The 14,655-nt window shown below is 43.1% G+C and overlaps 2 protein-coding genes across 7 annotated transcripts in view; one reads left to right on the top strand and one right to left on the bottom strand.

The window, feature by feature from the left end:
* LOC106610261 (probable E3 ubiquitin-protein ligase HERC3) overlaps positions 1-2,260 on the top strand; it is a 35,733-nt gene extending 33,473 nt beyond the window's left edge. For both annotated transcript variants that reach the window (XM_045722816.1, XM_014209505.2), the window contains exon 25: positions 98-2,260. In XM_045722816.1, the coding sequence (XP_045578772.1) occupies positions 98-306 (209 nt within the window). In that variant the 3' untranslated portion in view covers positions 307-2,260. The remainder of the gene's footprint in view (positions 1-97) is intronic.
* Positions 2,261-2,535: 275 nt separating this feature from the next.
* Positions 2,536-14,655, bottom strand: part of LOC106602341 (protein FAM13A) — a 77,768-nt gene continuing 65,648 nt past the window's right edge. For 2 of the 5 annotated variants that reach the window (XM_045722811.1, XM_045722812.1), the window contains 10 exons: positions 14,089-14,154; positions 10,046-10,262; positions 9,250-9,394; positions 8,603-8,890; positions 8,411-8,494; positions 7,284-7,379; positions 5,987-6,070; positions 5,089-5,297; positions 4,643-4,744; positions 2,536-4,473 (listed from right to left, as the gene is read on the bottom strand). In XM_045722811.1, coding sequence (XP_045578767.1) covers positions 4,350-4,473; positions 4,643-4,744; positions 5,089-5,297; positions 5,987-6,070; positions 7,284-7,379; positions 8,411-8,494; positions 8,603-8,890; positions 9,250-9,394; positions 10,046-10,262; positions 14,089-14,154 — 1,415 coding nt within the window. In that variant the 3' untranslated portion in view covers positions 2,536-4,349. The remainder of the gene's footprint in view (positions 4,474-4,642; positions 4,745-5,088; positions 5,298-5,986; positions 6,071-7,283; positions 7,380-8,410; positions 8,495-8,602; positions 8,891-9,249; positions 9,395-10,045; positions 10,263-14,088; positions 14,155-14,655) is intronic. The other 3 variants (XM_045722814.1, XM_045722813.1, XM_045722815.1) reach the window with 3 other exon arrangements.

The raw sequence follows: 14,655 nt of genomic DNA, 5'->3' as shown, positions 1-14,655 counted from the left end.
CTCAATGACACTGTACATCTAAATCTAAAGCTATCCCTCCCTCTCTCAACTATAATGCTATACCTAATGCTAACACTAGCCCTCCCCTCGTTCCCAGTATTCCTGACGGGCAGTGACCGCATCCCCATCCATGGCATGGAGAGCCTCCGCATCTCCATCCAGTCCACATCGGCCGAGGAGCACTATCTGCCTGTGGCCCACACCTGCTACAACCTGCTGGACATGCCCCGCTACCAGACCAAAGAGACCCTGCATCGCCGTCTCACCCAGGCCGTGGAGCAGTACGAGGGCTTCAGCCTGGTGTGAGACCCATTGGCTGGGTCAGTGGCTCCCCCTAGAGGCCTGGAGGACCAGGGGGGGAATTAGCATGGCTGCTAATGTACTTTAATAACAACGCCCTGTGAATGGGGGTGGCTGGATGGGAAGGGGGCTACTATTCCATAGCACTTTCCCTATACAGTTTACCGTAAGAGATTATATATTTTGAGTTATAATTGTGTCTTCTATGCAGATTGATGTACATAACTTGAACAGTTTTAATTAAACCAGCTTTTTTGTTGCTTTAAGATAATTTATTGAATAGTTTTTTGGGGATTTGAAAAATTATACGTGTCAGAGGTGAACATTGAAGCTGGGATCTGGTCTTTTACCGCTGATCTTGGGTCAGTTTGAGGACAGATGATACCAGATTAATACATCAGTCGGGCCTTTTACTGCTGATCTTGGGTCAGTTTGAGGACAGATGATACCAGATTAATACATCAGTCTGGCCTTCTACCGCTGATCTTCGGGAGGTTTGAGGACAGATGATACCAGATTAATACATCAGTTTGGTCTTTTACCGCTGATCTTGGGACAGATGATACAAGATTAATACATGAGTGAACAGCAGGCAGACAGTTCCATACTCAAGCCCAATAAATACATGGCGTTCTAATGCCATACCCACAATACCAGTCTATTTCTACATTAAAAAGACTAACTGACCGACTGGAGTTACTTACATGTCCTCAATCTTACATTTATCAATATTTCTTTGATTGCAATGCCGTTGGAGTGATTTTATTACAGTAGTATTGGTGAAGTCTTTTTTTTATTTTTATGGATGTTAATGTCTGCATGTTGTCGAGAGGAAACGCTAAAAAGACTCCTCATCGTTACATTATAAACAAAACACAGAAATACAGCTGATCCAAATGTCTTTGAACCCTGTAACCCCAGATTAGGAATAAATAATCTCAATGTCAATCTGGGAGATCTATTGGTGCCACGAGGTCAGAATGAGTGCAAATTCGTGGCCTGGCGGATAATAGGTTGATTTACAGAATATCTGTTTATGGTTCCCACCGGTTCCTTCTATGATGACACAGCGTTCGGACCAACGACATAAGGATCGGTCAGTTTGACCTCCAGAATTAGTCTTGGGTCATTTGATTAGGTTTAAGGAAAAGATTATATTGGGTGATATTATTAGCAATAACGAACTGAAGCAAACAGCTCAGTAATATAATGACGTTTGGATGAGGGTCAGGGGACGTTGCACTTTGAACATCTCTGCATCGTTTCCTGGACGTTACTTCAATTACTATTCTCGCAAGTGTATCTGGATCGTGTGTTTTGATATGCAAGTGATAAAAATAACTTTGTGCATTCTGCCTATTCAGTCCTATTACTGAATGTCTCAGCATACCATTTCCTTTCTTAAGCCATGTCTTTCTCCACTGTAACTGGGGTCAAGACAAACATGTCATAATCTATAAGGATGGCTGGTCTCCTTGTTTGTCTTTTGTTTTAATACATCAATTGCCACAAATTCTCCCAAGGGGAAAAATTACTATGATTTTCATTTATAACTCGTTGCCCTCAGTGTAAACAATGACATAGTGACACAAAAACAAATGTCATAGTGACATTTTGTTTATTCAAAGCTGAGCTAGGGCAATACCTGAGGGAGGCTCAGTGTGTTCTATTATAGCCTGGTCCCTAATCCATTTGTGCTGACTAAAGTAGGTGGCAAGACAACAAACCAATCAGCGACCAGGCTAAGGGAAAAGCCTATTCATTCCTTATTTCACCACCGTAATGGCGACAATTCCAAATCATGGGGGTCAATGTTTCTTGGTCAATGTATGCAAATAAGGGCTTATTAGTGGATCTATAACTGGATTGTTTCAAGTATATCATATTTAATTTTGTACCTTTTAAATGGATGACATTTCTTTATTTTTTTCCTGAACAAATAAAACGTAATTCCAGCTTGCCCTGTAGTTTTTTTAAATCAAGAAGTTATTTTATAGATTGGTCTGGGAATAAGGATTTGCTTGTGGATAAATGAGGTACTATAGGGGGACTGTGTAAAGAAATTAATTTAGCTGTAGAGTTTAACCAATATATGAATGAAATTGCCATGTTCTTTGGTCTTTACATGTATGACGTTGATGTGTTCTTGTAGTATTTCCCTGTGAAACGTGTTGACATTCATCGCACCAATTCAGTACCACACAAACACACCAGTGAAAACCGAACGCCAACAAACTCAGTAAAAATAGGTTTGGTTTTATATATACAAAATACATATACAATTTATGTACTAAAATGTACACACCCATAATTCATTATGTCCACCAGTGTTTTACATTCAATAAAAACGAAAGTCCCACTGTTTAAATGATCCATTTTGGGGAAAAATGTACTTGCTCACTTAGCAATGTAAACAGATCTGGATCCATATTTACAAGGAACAAATAGGCTATGATAAAATACCTACATAGAGAAAGCAGCATGCCTTGGTTGAGTATTGAAGGTTCTGCATTGGGGATTGGCAGCCATTTTGATAGTTATTGGGACTTTTCTTTAAGGATGGATGTTCCACACAAAATGGCCCTTCTCGGTGTTGAAAAGTGTGAGCAAAAATATACCACTGATTTCAAGACAGGATAGCTTATTTTCACACAAAGTGAGTAGGAAAAGAAAACACACCAATGCAAAATAATATACAAGCAGTCAAATTCATAAGTGACTGATGACCATGATCACAATAATTAATGAAATTGTATACATTGATCCACTACACTATTTTGGTATGCAATCAGTCATTTTCTTTGGATCATAACACAGACTTGTTTTGCATTCTAGTTCTCAGTTTAAACAAATTAACGCTCCTCTGACATTTCCTCATAGTTATGCTAAAAATACACACAATTTCTGGAAACAAACAAATATAAGCATTGATGACAACAACTGTGTTTTTCCTAGGTTAACATCGAGATTATTGCCGCGTTCACGTGCTAGTCGGACCTAGGAAAGTCGGAAATGTTCGACTCGCTAACTGGTTGTAGTTATACATGTGCAGCGTTCAACCAGTTTGCAAGTCGGAAATTTCAGAGTTTCCTAGTTCCGACTTGCACGTGAATGTGGCATATGGCACCAATCATGAGTTACATTTTATTTTTTTTATCCATCCATTAGCTGAACTCTGCTAGACTGGCTCTCTGATTGATTGGTTGTTTGCATGCAGGTTGTAACTGTCTCCCTTACAAAAATACACAATCCCCTCATTAATTATTTCTGATTACAAAATCTTGTTTCTCTAAATGGCAATACCTTAATGTACATAATCCCAAATCTAATGTTATACTCCACATTTTAAGACTTTTTAATCCAATATAAAAGTCTATATGAACTACCATATAAACATTCAAAGGAAGAAAAATAAATTATATCAATACAACACTCTTCGTAAATATATCCTTTAAATTAGTGATGACTATTCAATGTAGGGTAGATCTTGGTATCAATCAATATCAAGATGCACAAAAAAATTAAAAAATATTCCTTTGAAAAAAGGTTGGTTTTGGTCCACTCTGCGAAGGCAGGAAAATGCGGATGTTTCCGGTTTTCAGGGATACAGTATTTTCCTCCACTTCCCCTGAAAAACCGATGTGGGGACTCTGCTCAGGCGTCTTTTAAGGCCTGCTACGTTAGGTTAGTATTCATTCAAAGATGCCCGACATTGAGTTCCCGGGGTTCTTCTATACGAGGGAAACAACAGACAAGATGGAGTAGCCTCCGGGGCAGCACCTAAATGTCAGTTCCAACACCTCTCAGGTCAGTAACGAAGCCATACCGTTTCCCTTCTACAGTTGGGATTAATCAGGGGGCAACATGTTGGCATCTCCTGAAGCCAAATGTGTCTATGGAACAATTGGCACAAGAAAGAAAATAAAAATATTGTGAGGTGTATCTGTTTTGCTATGGATGGTTTTCCTTTCCATGGACTGGTGTGGTTCATCTCTTATTGAGACTGAACCTCATTCATTCCTCTGTCAGTCTGTGATGTTTTATTTTCTTTAGAGGAACTTAGAGGCATCTCCTTTGCTGATGAGAACCTCTATCAGCCTAAGCTTGGCTTTGATGTGCTTGTATTCGTTATACTCTACCGCCAAAGGGGAGCGGTCTTCCTTCTGCGCGTTTCTATGGCAACAGCAAGTGGGAGGAAGCAAAATACAAACATTAGCTGAATGGACGACGGTCAAAATGGCTGTGCAACCAAAGATGAAGGACAGTACATCATGAGTCCTCGCATCATCTAATTGTTTACATTTAGTCCAACTATGACACGAAACCGGAAACCTCATCTTACCTGCCGTTTTGCCTGAAGAATTGATCTTCAAACTCTCTTAGGTTCTTGCGGATTCTCTTTTTTTCCTCCCGGGCCTCTTGTAGCTGCTCCACTAGTTCCGGCCTGTGTGTGGGGGAAGAGGCAAACACAGCTTTAGGCATCTGAACCTCAAAGGTTGTTTTGACTCTAAAAGGCTTTAAAGTCCTTCAAGTTGTTTCCATCTTAGTTGTTTAAGAAGTGAACGTTCTTCTAAACACATGAAATACCACAGCTAACTTTAATTGATAAGACATCAACAATAACATGAGACTACTTAGTACTTTAATTCTACAATCTAAACTACAATGTCCATGTTATTCACCCATACAGATTCTTTAGATATAGGTCAATTATATTTAATTCAATTCAACTTAATTTATCCCCTCAGGGGCAATTAAGAAGAGGTCAGTGTAGGTTTGGGTGCTTACATGGTGGCCGAATGCAGGTTGGACAGACGCATGTCGGTGGTGTTCTTGGAGGGCGAGAGCTCGTCGACGGGCGAGATGAAGCCGTCCGTCTCCTCCTCCAGCTGGTCCAGGAAGCCCAGCATACTGAAGTCTGGACGCACTGTCCCTGTGATCAGGCACTGGGGCTTGTTGTTGGACTCAGAGTCATCCTCAGAGCCATCCTCCTCTTCCTATGGGGACAAAACCAGCGAAGGGGGAGGTCAGTGGAGGGTTAAGGGGGGAAAGGTTGAGCGATGCTGGGGTGAACTGATCGTAGCGCCAAGGGGCTGTCAAGGGACCCCCAGGGTCAAGAGCTAGGTTAATGCAAGAGAATCAAGTATTGTGAATCTAATGTTACTGGAATCAGAGCACAAAGACACATTTATTCAGTGATTTTTCAGACACAGGCCAGTTTGATGAGGTTAATACATGTCTATTGTTAATTTTTCCACTTTGAATTTCTTTTAGACGGTCTCAATCAAAACTATTCTAATACATCCACAAATAGCAGCACACACGTGATGAGCATCTCAAGACCAGAGTTGATTTGACCATCTCCCTGTTTTTGCTTGATTGGATTATTTGATTATCCGATTTATTTTTCGTGTACACACACATTGACACACACCATGCACAGGCAAGTCGCCTTGTTAGTCCTTCTCACACATTATCAAGTTGATCCCAAAGCAATCAATCTAAGCATCAAAAACCAAGTTGATATTGAATCAAAACCGCCCCCCACGAGTGCTATGGGCGGCCACCCAATCCACAGGCCGCAATCAGGTTTGGTTGAGAGGTGAGGGAGTAGGGGATTGGAGGATGCGAGGGAGTTGCGTTCTGATCACTGATTAGTCGAGCACGAGCAGCAGTGTGTCTTCACCTTGATGTCGTCAAAGAAGAGCGCGGCTTCGCCCTCGATAATGGGCTGAAGTAGAGGACCTCTGCGTTTGCTGGAGGGGGAGGCCTGAGGGTTAACAAGGAGGGGTTACCACTCGAGAACTGACCCCAGTTCAGCTCTGACTACAGACCACATAGAGAAACTGACTGAATAGCATCCACTACAAACTGATCTTGGACCAGGTTTGTCACTGTAGGATTTTCTGCTGAACACTACCATGCTTCTTTTGGATCCTGTACCAAGTACTAGGATCAAAATGACCTGCTCATGTTTGTGGGACCTTGTCACGACCATAATAGGCTTCTTCAGTGAAAACAGCACTAGGCTCTCGTGTGATTTTAAGCCTCTGAAAGGCAGGCTGTGTAACAGGTTCTTAGATCAAACAGATAAGGGTATGACGAGTCAGCTCTTTAACACAATGAATTCAGCAGTTGACATAACCCTATATGCCACCATGTACATTACATCTACCGTACATAAACGTTTGCTAGGTCTCCAATTTATATAATGAGGATTAAATCCATTATATAAAGTGTGTTCTGTACAGTACATTAGGTTCATAACACAGATTACATATTGCATAATCAAAGTGTTTACAAAAGAAATTAAAGGGGAAAACTGGGACAAAACATTAAAATGTTCTCTTGTATACCTGTTACATAAACCATATGGAGATGAAATGTATTACAATGTAAAAATATATTCTAATAATCTTTAATGTATTGGTGGTTAGAGGTTATTGTGAGATTCAAACCAGAAGGGGATAAAAAAAAATATATATATATATATATTTTTTTTTTATCCCCTTCTGGTTTGAATCCAGCCTCAGCGAATCCCTATGTCTGATGAGAATCTGAACTCTTGAACAGTGTTTCCTGCCCCTCCGTACCCATCTTTCGGGTCTAGAGGGAGAGTCTGCGTGTGTATGTGTTCGTAGTTCCCTGTGGCCAGCTGAGTTGCTGTGGCCCCTGGTTGTCACCTTTGAGCTCTGTTAAGAACCTGTAGATCCACTGAGCCGCTTAAACCGAGTTTAGGCTTAGGGCATTGGCCTTGAGGCTAACCTAGCGCTACGGCTAGCCACTACACACAGTCCCGTCTATGGACACTGGCCCAATGCTAACATTAGCGTTGTTAGGATTAAGTGCCCACGTAAAGGAGCTTGATCTTCAGCCAATGCTACGTGGTGACCTTTACCACCAGCTCCTCAAAGAGAAACCCAGGAACACCTCTGCTGTGGAGAAAATGAAGGGAGAGAGCAAAGAGAGCTAGCTATACTTACAATGACGGGGATGGTGGAAGCTCGGCAGAGGATCTGTTTGACCAGGCGGTATCTGTCATACAGGGGCTTCATGATCTGTCTCTCAGTCTTGGTAACCTAGAGAAGAGGCAGAGAGAAAAGGGAAAGGCACATTATTAGCAATAGCACACCGCTAGCTACCTAGCATTAGCACTTCCCTGTGGCGCTACAATAGCACAACACTAGCTAGCTAGCATTAGCACTCCCCTGGGGCGCTACAATAGCACTCTGCTAGCTAGGGCTGACACACAACAACATGCAAGGTATCATAGATTCCATCCCCATCAATTCAAATCCAATGTTTTTTTTAGTACCTCAGAGGACAACTGGCCATAAACTAGGATAGAAAGTCACACAGGGAAGGCTATGGGTGTCAGAAGAGACACCTTTCCACTTTCTGATAAACAACCTTAACAAGGATTAGCCCTTGCAATTAGTCCAATCAAAAACGGATTCCATGTCCCTTCCTTAACAGTTCAATTAAGACGTTAGCTGGCTTTTTGTCCTTTAGCCATTGTCGTCGCTGAGAGGACAATACTCATTACGGCCGTCTAAAGACGTTTGGCCTGCCAATAACGATATATTGCAGTGGAAAAGGTCATGTTTTCATTGGTATTTCATCCTTTTAATAATGTATTGTTGTATCTGGGTCTCTATGGCTGCATTTATACCAGCAGCCATATTCTAATATTTTTTTCATTAATTGATCTTTTGACCAACCAGATCAGCTCTGAAAAAGATCTGCTGTGAAAAGATCTGATGTAAATTGGTCAAAAGACCAATTAGTGGAAAGAAAATTAGAATATGGCTGCCTGTGTAAATGCAGCCAACGTTGTATCTAGGTTGCATGAAAATATTGCATAGTTCAAAGCACACATCTGTGTGCACACATTCTGCACTCTACACACACATAAATAGCCTGGTTCAAGACATTATTCACTCTTCAGTTGTGATCTAGGTCAGGTTTTCCACTGTACAGAGACTGATTTAATGCATTTGTTGGATTTGTTTTAGCTATCAGTTACTGTTCAGGCAGTGGGTGGGCTATCTAGAAGGCTCTATGAAATAGTTTTGGGGGGCAGGAAAGGGACAGTGGACAAGACACTCACTGGTCTACCGTGGATGCCTTCGTAGTACAGGAGAGCCTTCTGTAAGGCCACCTTCTCAGCACCGATCTGCTCCCGGGTCATATCCTATCAGAGGAGGAAGACACTGTTAGCCTTTAGCCGTTAACCATTAGCATTTAGCTATTAACAGTGGTCCGGCATGTACAATAAGCGGCTAGGCGGCTCCTATCTCACCTTGACGTCCTCGGGGCGCCCCACCTCGTCCCTCTTCTCCTGCAGCTTGTTCTGGACGCCCTCCAGGGTGTTCTCTACCGGGGGCTTGGGCGCCTTCTCCTGTTGGGGCTTCTTCTCCAGCTGGGAGCCAAAGCTCTTGGGCAGGGTGTTGCTGCGCTGGCGGGTCAGCGGAGGGAGGTCCTCCTCAGACTTGTGGAGCTTGTGCTCTTTCAGGTCTTTGCGGAGCTTGGCCAGTTCATTCATCCACTTCAGGACCTCTGGGTTGTCAGCCTTGTCACTGTGTGAGGGCTGTAAACAACAACATGATTTCTCTTAATCCACAAACAGCAGCAGTGGGTAGTTTGGCGTCTTCCCACAACATCTTGACTTCATCAATTGACCCCATTCCTGACACGCCTCCCATCAGCTGAGTCTCATTATGAACTCTCAAATCGTATTTACTTTGAAGAAAGCCAGTCGTGTCTTATAAAATGTCATTTTATATTTCTGTGCATTTCTTTGAATGCCTTGCTATATCTCCTAATAAGCTCGTTGTGCTGCCCTGCTTTCTCTGATATACTGTAGCTACATTAGAAATCAATCAGAAAGTTGCTCACTCATTTTTCCTTGCTGTCCAATGTTTCAGCTACAGAGGGGCTACTATTTACCCTGTATTTGCGCTCCTCCTCAAACTTCTCCTCGTACTTGTGGATCTTCCTCTTGAGACCGTGGATCTTCTTGGAGAGCTGGGCTGAGGTCAGCTCTTGCTGGTCGTCGTCCCCGCAGGAGCCCAGAGAGGAACTCCTCCTCCGACTGCAGGATAGAGACACAGCCATAGAAATAGAAGGACTGCCTGTTGCTATGGACACAGAGTCACGTTGGACGTATGCACACGCCTTCACTCTAAACACACAATCTGATGGCCACCCATTGTAAAAACACACATGCATGAACACACATCTAATCACACATTGTGACTCCCATATTTTGTAAATAAAACAGCTGTCTACTATAATTATTTTTGTCTTAGATGTTGAGTTTACAATTGCAACTTTTTGATTGCGAATTTTCCAGACGGGTGTTTGCACTGCAAGTGATAAAGCAAATAAAGGCGCTATACATATACCGCAGTATAGTTGTGACTGTAAATTATAATTACATTTTACTGCTGTAACGTTCATAGCTAACTCGACTTGCAAAATGCCATTTTTTATAATAGTAAGTACTAGGTTTTCCTTAGATATTGTAACTACATACCAGTAGCTGTCTAATACTGACCAACGATCTGAGTTTGTTTACAAAAAAAGGACAACTGTCACCCCGATAATAATTCATAAACACACAAAAATAGTCACACACACTCAGTCACACAAACAAACCTACACACACACACACACACACACACACACACACACACCTAGTCCCCAAAGTCAGCAGTACTGTAAGTCCATGTCGGTTCCTCACCTGGCAAAGGAGTGTGCATTGGGCGGCGAGGGTGGCACCTCGGTGTCATCTATGTACTGCTGGCAATGACCGTAGGCGTGGAAACGGGGGGACAGCATGGGGTCGCTGTCCTCTTCAATCAGCTGGCGAATCAGGCGGCCCCCCACTTGGGGCGAAATGCACGCCTCCTCGCTGTCCATGCTCTCCCGTTGCCACGACGAGTAGGCCGGGACTGGCTCTGTGGAACACACAGAAAATAACACAGGTTAGGGGCGGCAAGTGGTTAGAGCGTTGGACTAGTAACCGAAAGGTTGCAAGATTAAATCCCCGAGCTGACAAGGTAAAAATATGTCGTTCTGCCCCTGAACAAGGCAGTTAACCCACTGTTCCTAGGCTGTCATTGAAAATAAGAATTTGTTCTTAACTGACTTGCCTAGTTAAAAAGGTAAAAATGTAAATTAAAGTTGGATAATGACAGAACCTCCATGAAAACACACACACACACACACACACACACACACACTAAAAGTGGGTTAGACTATCATGGACCGCTCCAAAACATACTGCACTCTGCACATGTTGATATCCCAAGGCTTTGTAATCCAAAAGGTGATGCAATTTTTAAAAAAAAGGCAAGTGACAAAAACTGCACTGCACACACACACATCACGGTGGGCAGGGATGAGGGACTGACCCGTGGAACTTGGCAGGCTCTACCAGCAGTCGACAAACACCGACTTATCACTCTCTCAAACACAGCTAGAGCTCAACATGGGCCCTGCTTGGATGCGACATCTGAACCACAAACACCACTAAACATAGACAAAGTGTAGTCTAAGTAGAACACAGAAAAATAACGGCTTGCCTATCTGATTGGCGTCTCAAGGGACGCGGCAAGCAGTAAGCAGCAGGAATCCAACTGATTGGATCCAAATGAATCAACCCCTACTTTAAGTCTAAACACGGCGGTCACTCGTCACCTTGGCAACACCTTCTTGGCACCCGCATCTGAGCGCCCTAAAGGTCACTGCGGCATTGCATGATGAAGCTGTTCACTAAAACTTTCACCACTAACTAATGGCTTACAGACCCATTCGTCTGGTTTCCCCAGCCCCCAGTTCTACCCCAGCCAGAGTCCACTCCGACTAGCCAATAATTACACTGTGGTGAAAATAACCATGCAGATGTCTCTGACCATCCCAATTCCAAGCTATAAATAAATTGGACTGCTCTTTGATGCCTCTGTTTGGGATAATGCAGGAGCCATGGCCTCCCTGGTAGAGGAATGGAACGGCTTTGACTCCAGGGTCAGCCGTGTCCCATATCGGTTTGTGATGTCTTCACAATTCCTATGGCCGTTGTCATCAATTTGCAAGACAGCGCAAGCAGATATGGGACCAGGCTATACGGAGAGTGACTGGCATAGGAAGAATATTGTTGGACTGTGTATGTGAGTGAGAGAGAGAAAGACCACGGCATTGTACCCACAGCAGGACTTGTACTGTATCACAGATCAGTGGAGCACACCGGCTGTTGTTGCTAGGAGAGGAGGGAAGGCTTCACTTCAGATAGCCTAAGCCACCACCACACAACAGCATTGTAAATACAACACTCAGCCAAGGATTGTTCTACTGACTGTGTATGTAGCCGCCTGCACGTGCGTTTGTGTGGACGTGAGAAACCACGGTATTGTACCACAGGAAAATGGAGACCATGTAGACTACACTGCACACTGGAGAGGTAACATAGCCAGAAGGGAAGGTGAGAGCAATAACAACGTCAGGTTTCCATATCACCAATGTAAACATTTAGAAGCATCAGAATTCAGGAATCACTCTTTGAACACATGCACACACACGTGCACATGCTTGTTTTTCTAAGGGGGGCTGATTGGGGCTCATATGGGAAGTGATTTGGGTTCGAATTTCCAAATAAAAAAGCATTTTTTTTGTTGGTTTAACATATCTCGAAATGGATAGATAAAAGCTTAATTTGCCATTTGTGTCACTTCAAAGTGACCAAAATGACGTTTTTACCAATAGTAGTCCTACAACTGTTTACAAATTGCAGGTCGAATTTCCCCGGGTAATTTTGACGCATATTGTTGATATTCTCTCGCGCACATTGGCCTATCTGCTGGTCGTCACTAGTTACCACTGTAGCCGATTTTGACTTTGTGGCAACTAGTGGAAACCCTATCCGTTCCTCTGATCCATCCGACTACAGCAACACACCAATAATACAAATATCTACTGTATGTCCCAATATTATAAACGAGTTGAGTTATACAGAATAAAAGTAGTGGCGTCTTTAGCTGACAAATGCATGTAACGGTGAATATTGGCTCCTGGTTGTCGGTCAGTCGTATCCGTCTTTGCTACAGCAGCACATATTTGATAACACCAGGTCTGTAACAAAGTTGCTTTCATGTTGCCTGAATTAAAGGAATTGTGTGCGATTTTCATTCACTAAGGGATTGAGAATATGTTCCTATAGTGTGTAGCCTAACACTTGGTATCTGGACCGTGTTACAGGGTATACAGGGTGCGTTCGTAAATGCACTGTAAAGTGCCAGAAGCGCTCGTAGTGTGCTCTGGACGTTCGTAAATTTCGAGCGTTTCGGCTCTCGTAGCGTTCAGAGCGCGCACACTGGACGCTGACGGGGGAGTAGGATTAATCGGAGCGTTCTAACCTCACAGCGGCTGTCAAGCACGCTAACTGGCTAAAGTTAGCTAGCTTGCTAGTTACTTCCAGACATAAATAAGTGAACACCTCATTCTGACATTTTTTTCGCCCTAGCAGAGCTGGTTAGGCCGAATCCATGTTACCCGGAGCGTTGGTGACTAACTGTACTGCTGGCAACAATTTAATTACGATTTTTTTTTTACGACGTTTACTGACACGAGCCATATTCAACGAGTGTTGAGCGTTCATAAATTCATCAGTTATTCTGCGCTCTGGCAAACTCAGACGAGAGTGCTCTGAAATCGGAGTAGATTGCCAGAGGGAATTTACGAAGGCACCCATTGACTCCTCACTCAGCACGACTAGTAGTGCATGCTGGACTGTAGATAATAATCACGAAAGCCAGTTAACGTTAGCTGTCTACAAAACTTTTTTTCGTCTTAGATGTTAGATGTTGAGTTTACAATTGCAACTTTTTGATTGCGAATTTTCCAGACGAGTGTTTGCACTGCAAGTGATAAAGCAGATAAAGGCGCTATACATATACCGCCGTATAGTTGTGACTAAATTATAATTACATTTTACTGCTGTAACGTTCATAGCTAACTCGACTTGTAAAATGCATTTTTTATAATAGTAAGTACTAGGTTTTCCTTAGATATTGTAACTACATACCAGTAGCTGTCTAATACTGACCAACGATCTGAGTTTGTTTACAAAAAAATAACAACTGTCACCCTGATAATAATTCATAAACACAAATTACATAACTGAGACTTAGGCTATGAGGTATGGCTCGGGTCATGGAGGTGCTGGCTTGGAAGGGTACTTAGTGTGTGCGTGATATGCTACTATAGGACTACGTGCGGTTTTACACGGTCTTTCAAGGCATGTCCGGACTGCCTGGGGCGCGGGAGCAGTAGCCTAGTCTCTCTAGGCAGAAGGTTGCCTCACACAATGTATCCAATCAACACTGCTAAGTACGGGTTTACTAGATGACAGTGAGCAGCAGGTCAACCTCTCAAACAATTCAACGTGTTTTAACCTATTATATCAGCTTACACAGCGAAGCAGCCGATAGGGCATTCACCATGGCATTTCAAATGAGGTCTTTAAATCATCCAGCCCATTGTAGTTGAGGTATGCCATGCTGTCATGCCACTAAAGGTTGGGATGTGATTGGTTGGGAGCAGAATATGCCCAATCACCGTTTAATGATGTTGCCATACACTGTAGTGATGTTGCCGATGTTGCCATGCAGTAGTAAAAGGTCATGCAACAGGTATTTGGCCTTTTCCCTCTCTGTTCTGTCTCTAATGGGTTATTTGTATCAAGGCAAGACAAGTCCTGGTTCCAATGCCAACCAGAATGCCACTTACCCTCATAATAACTCGACTGGAAAACACTTTTGAAATCAAGGAAAGGGGCGCTAAAGAATGGGGAATCTGGAGGACAGAGAAGAGATGGGATAGGGGCAGGGAGGGAGGGAGGAAAAGAGAAAAATATGGTGATAAGAACAGACGAGATGGAGGGAGGAAAAGATAAGATCCAGCCCGGTCACCCTGTTGCATGCGAAAGGTGAAATGAGAATCATAGTGCATCATTCCCAATGACAGAGAAATTACACAGTAGTAGACAAGTCTTCTACTCAAACTAGCTCTATGTGGGTAGAGCTGGCACACAGCAAATATCTGCTCACCATGACTGTAGTTGGCACAGGCTGCACTGGGTAAAAGGTCTCATGCCACTGTACAATCCACTATCCCAACCATCACTACCTCATCCATTCCTATTGCAACAACCTCATCTGTTTTCCTGCTTACCCCCTCTACAGGACACAGGTACTTACAGATACCTTACGCATAACAAAAAACGCTCGTAGTCTCATGGCTCTATATTTAAAGGGGAGAGAAAGGACCTACTGCCAGACAAAAAGACCCCGAACA

The sequence above is a fragment of the Salmo salar genome, chromosome ssa08 (genome assembly GCF_905237065.1).
Source record: "Salmo salar chromosome ssa08, Ssal_v3.1, whole genome shotgun sequence".
NCBI classification, from domain to species: domain Eukaryota; kingdom Metazoa; phylum Chordata; class Actinopteri; order Salmoniformes; family Salmonidae; genus Salmo; species Salmo salar.
Note: the sequence above shows the minus strand (reverse complement) of the source record. Positions and strands in the feature narration are given on the sequence as shown.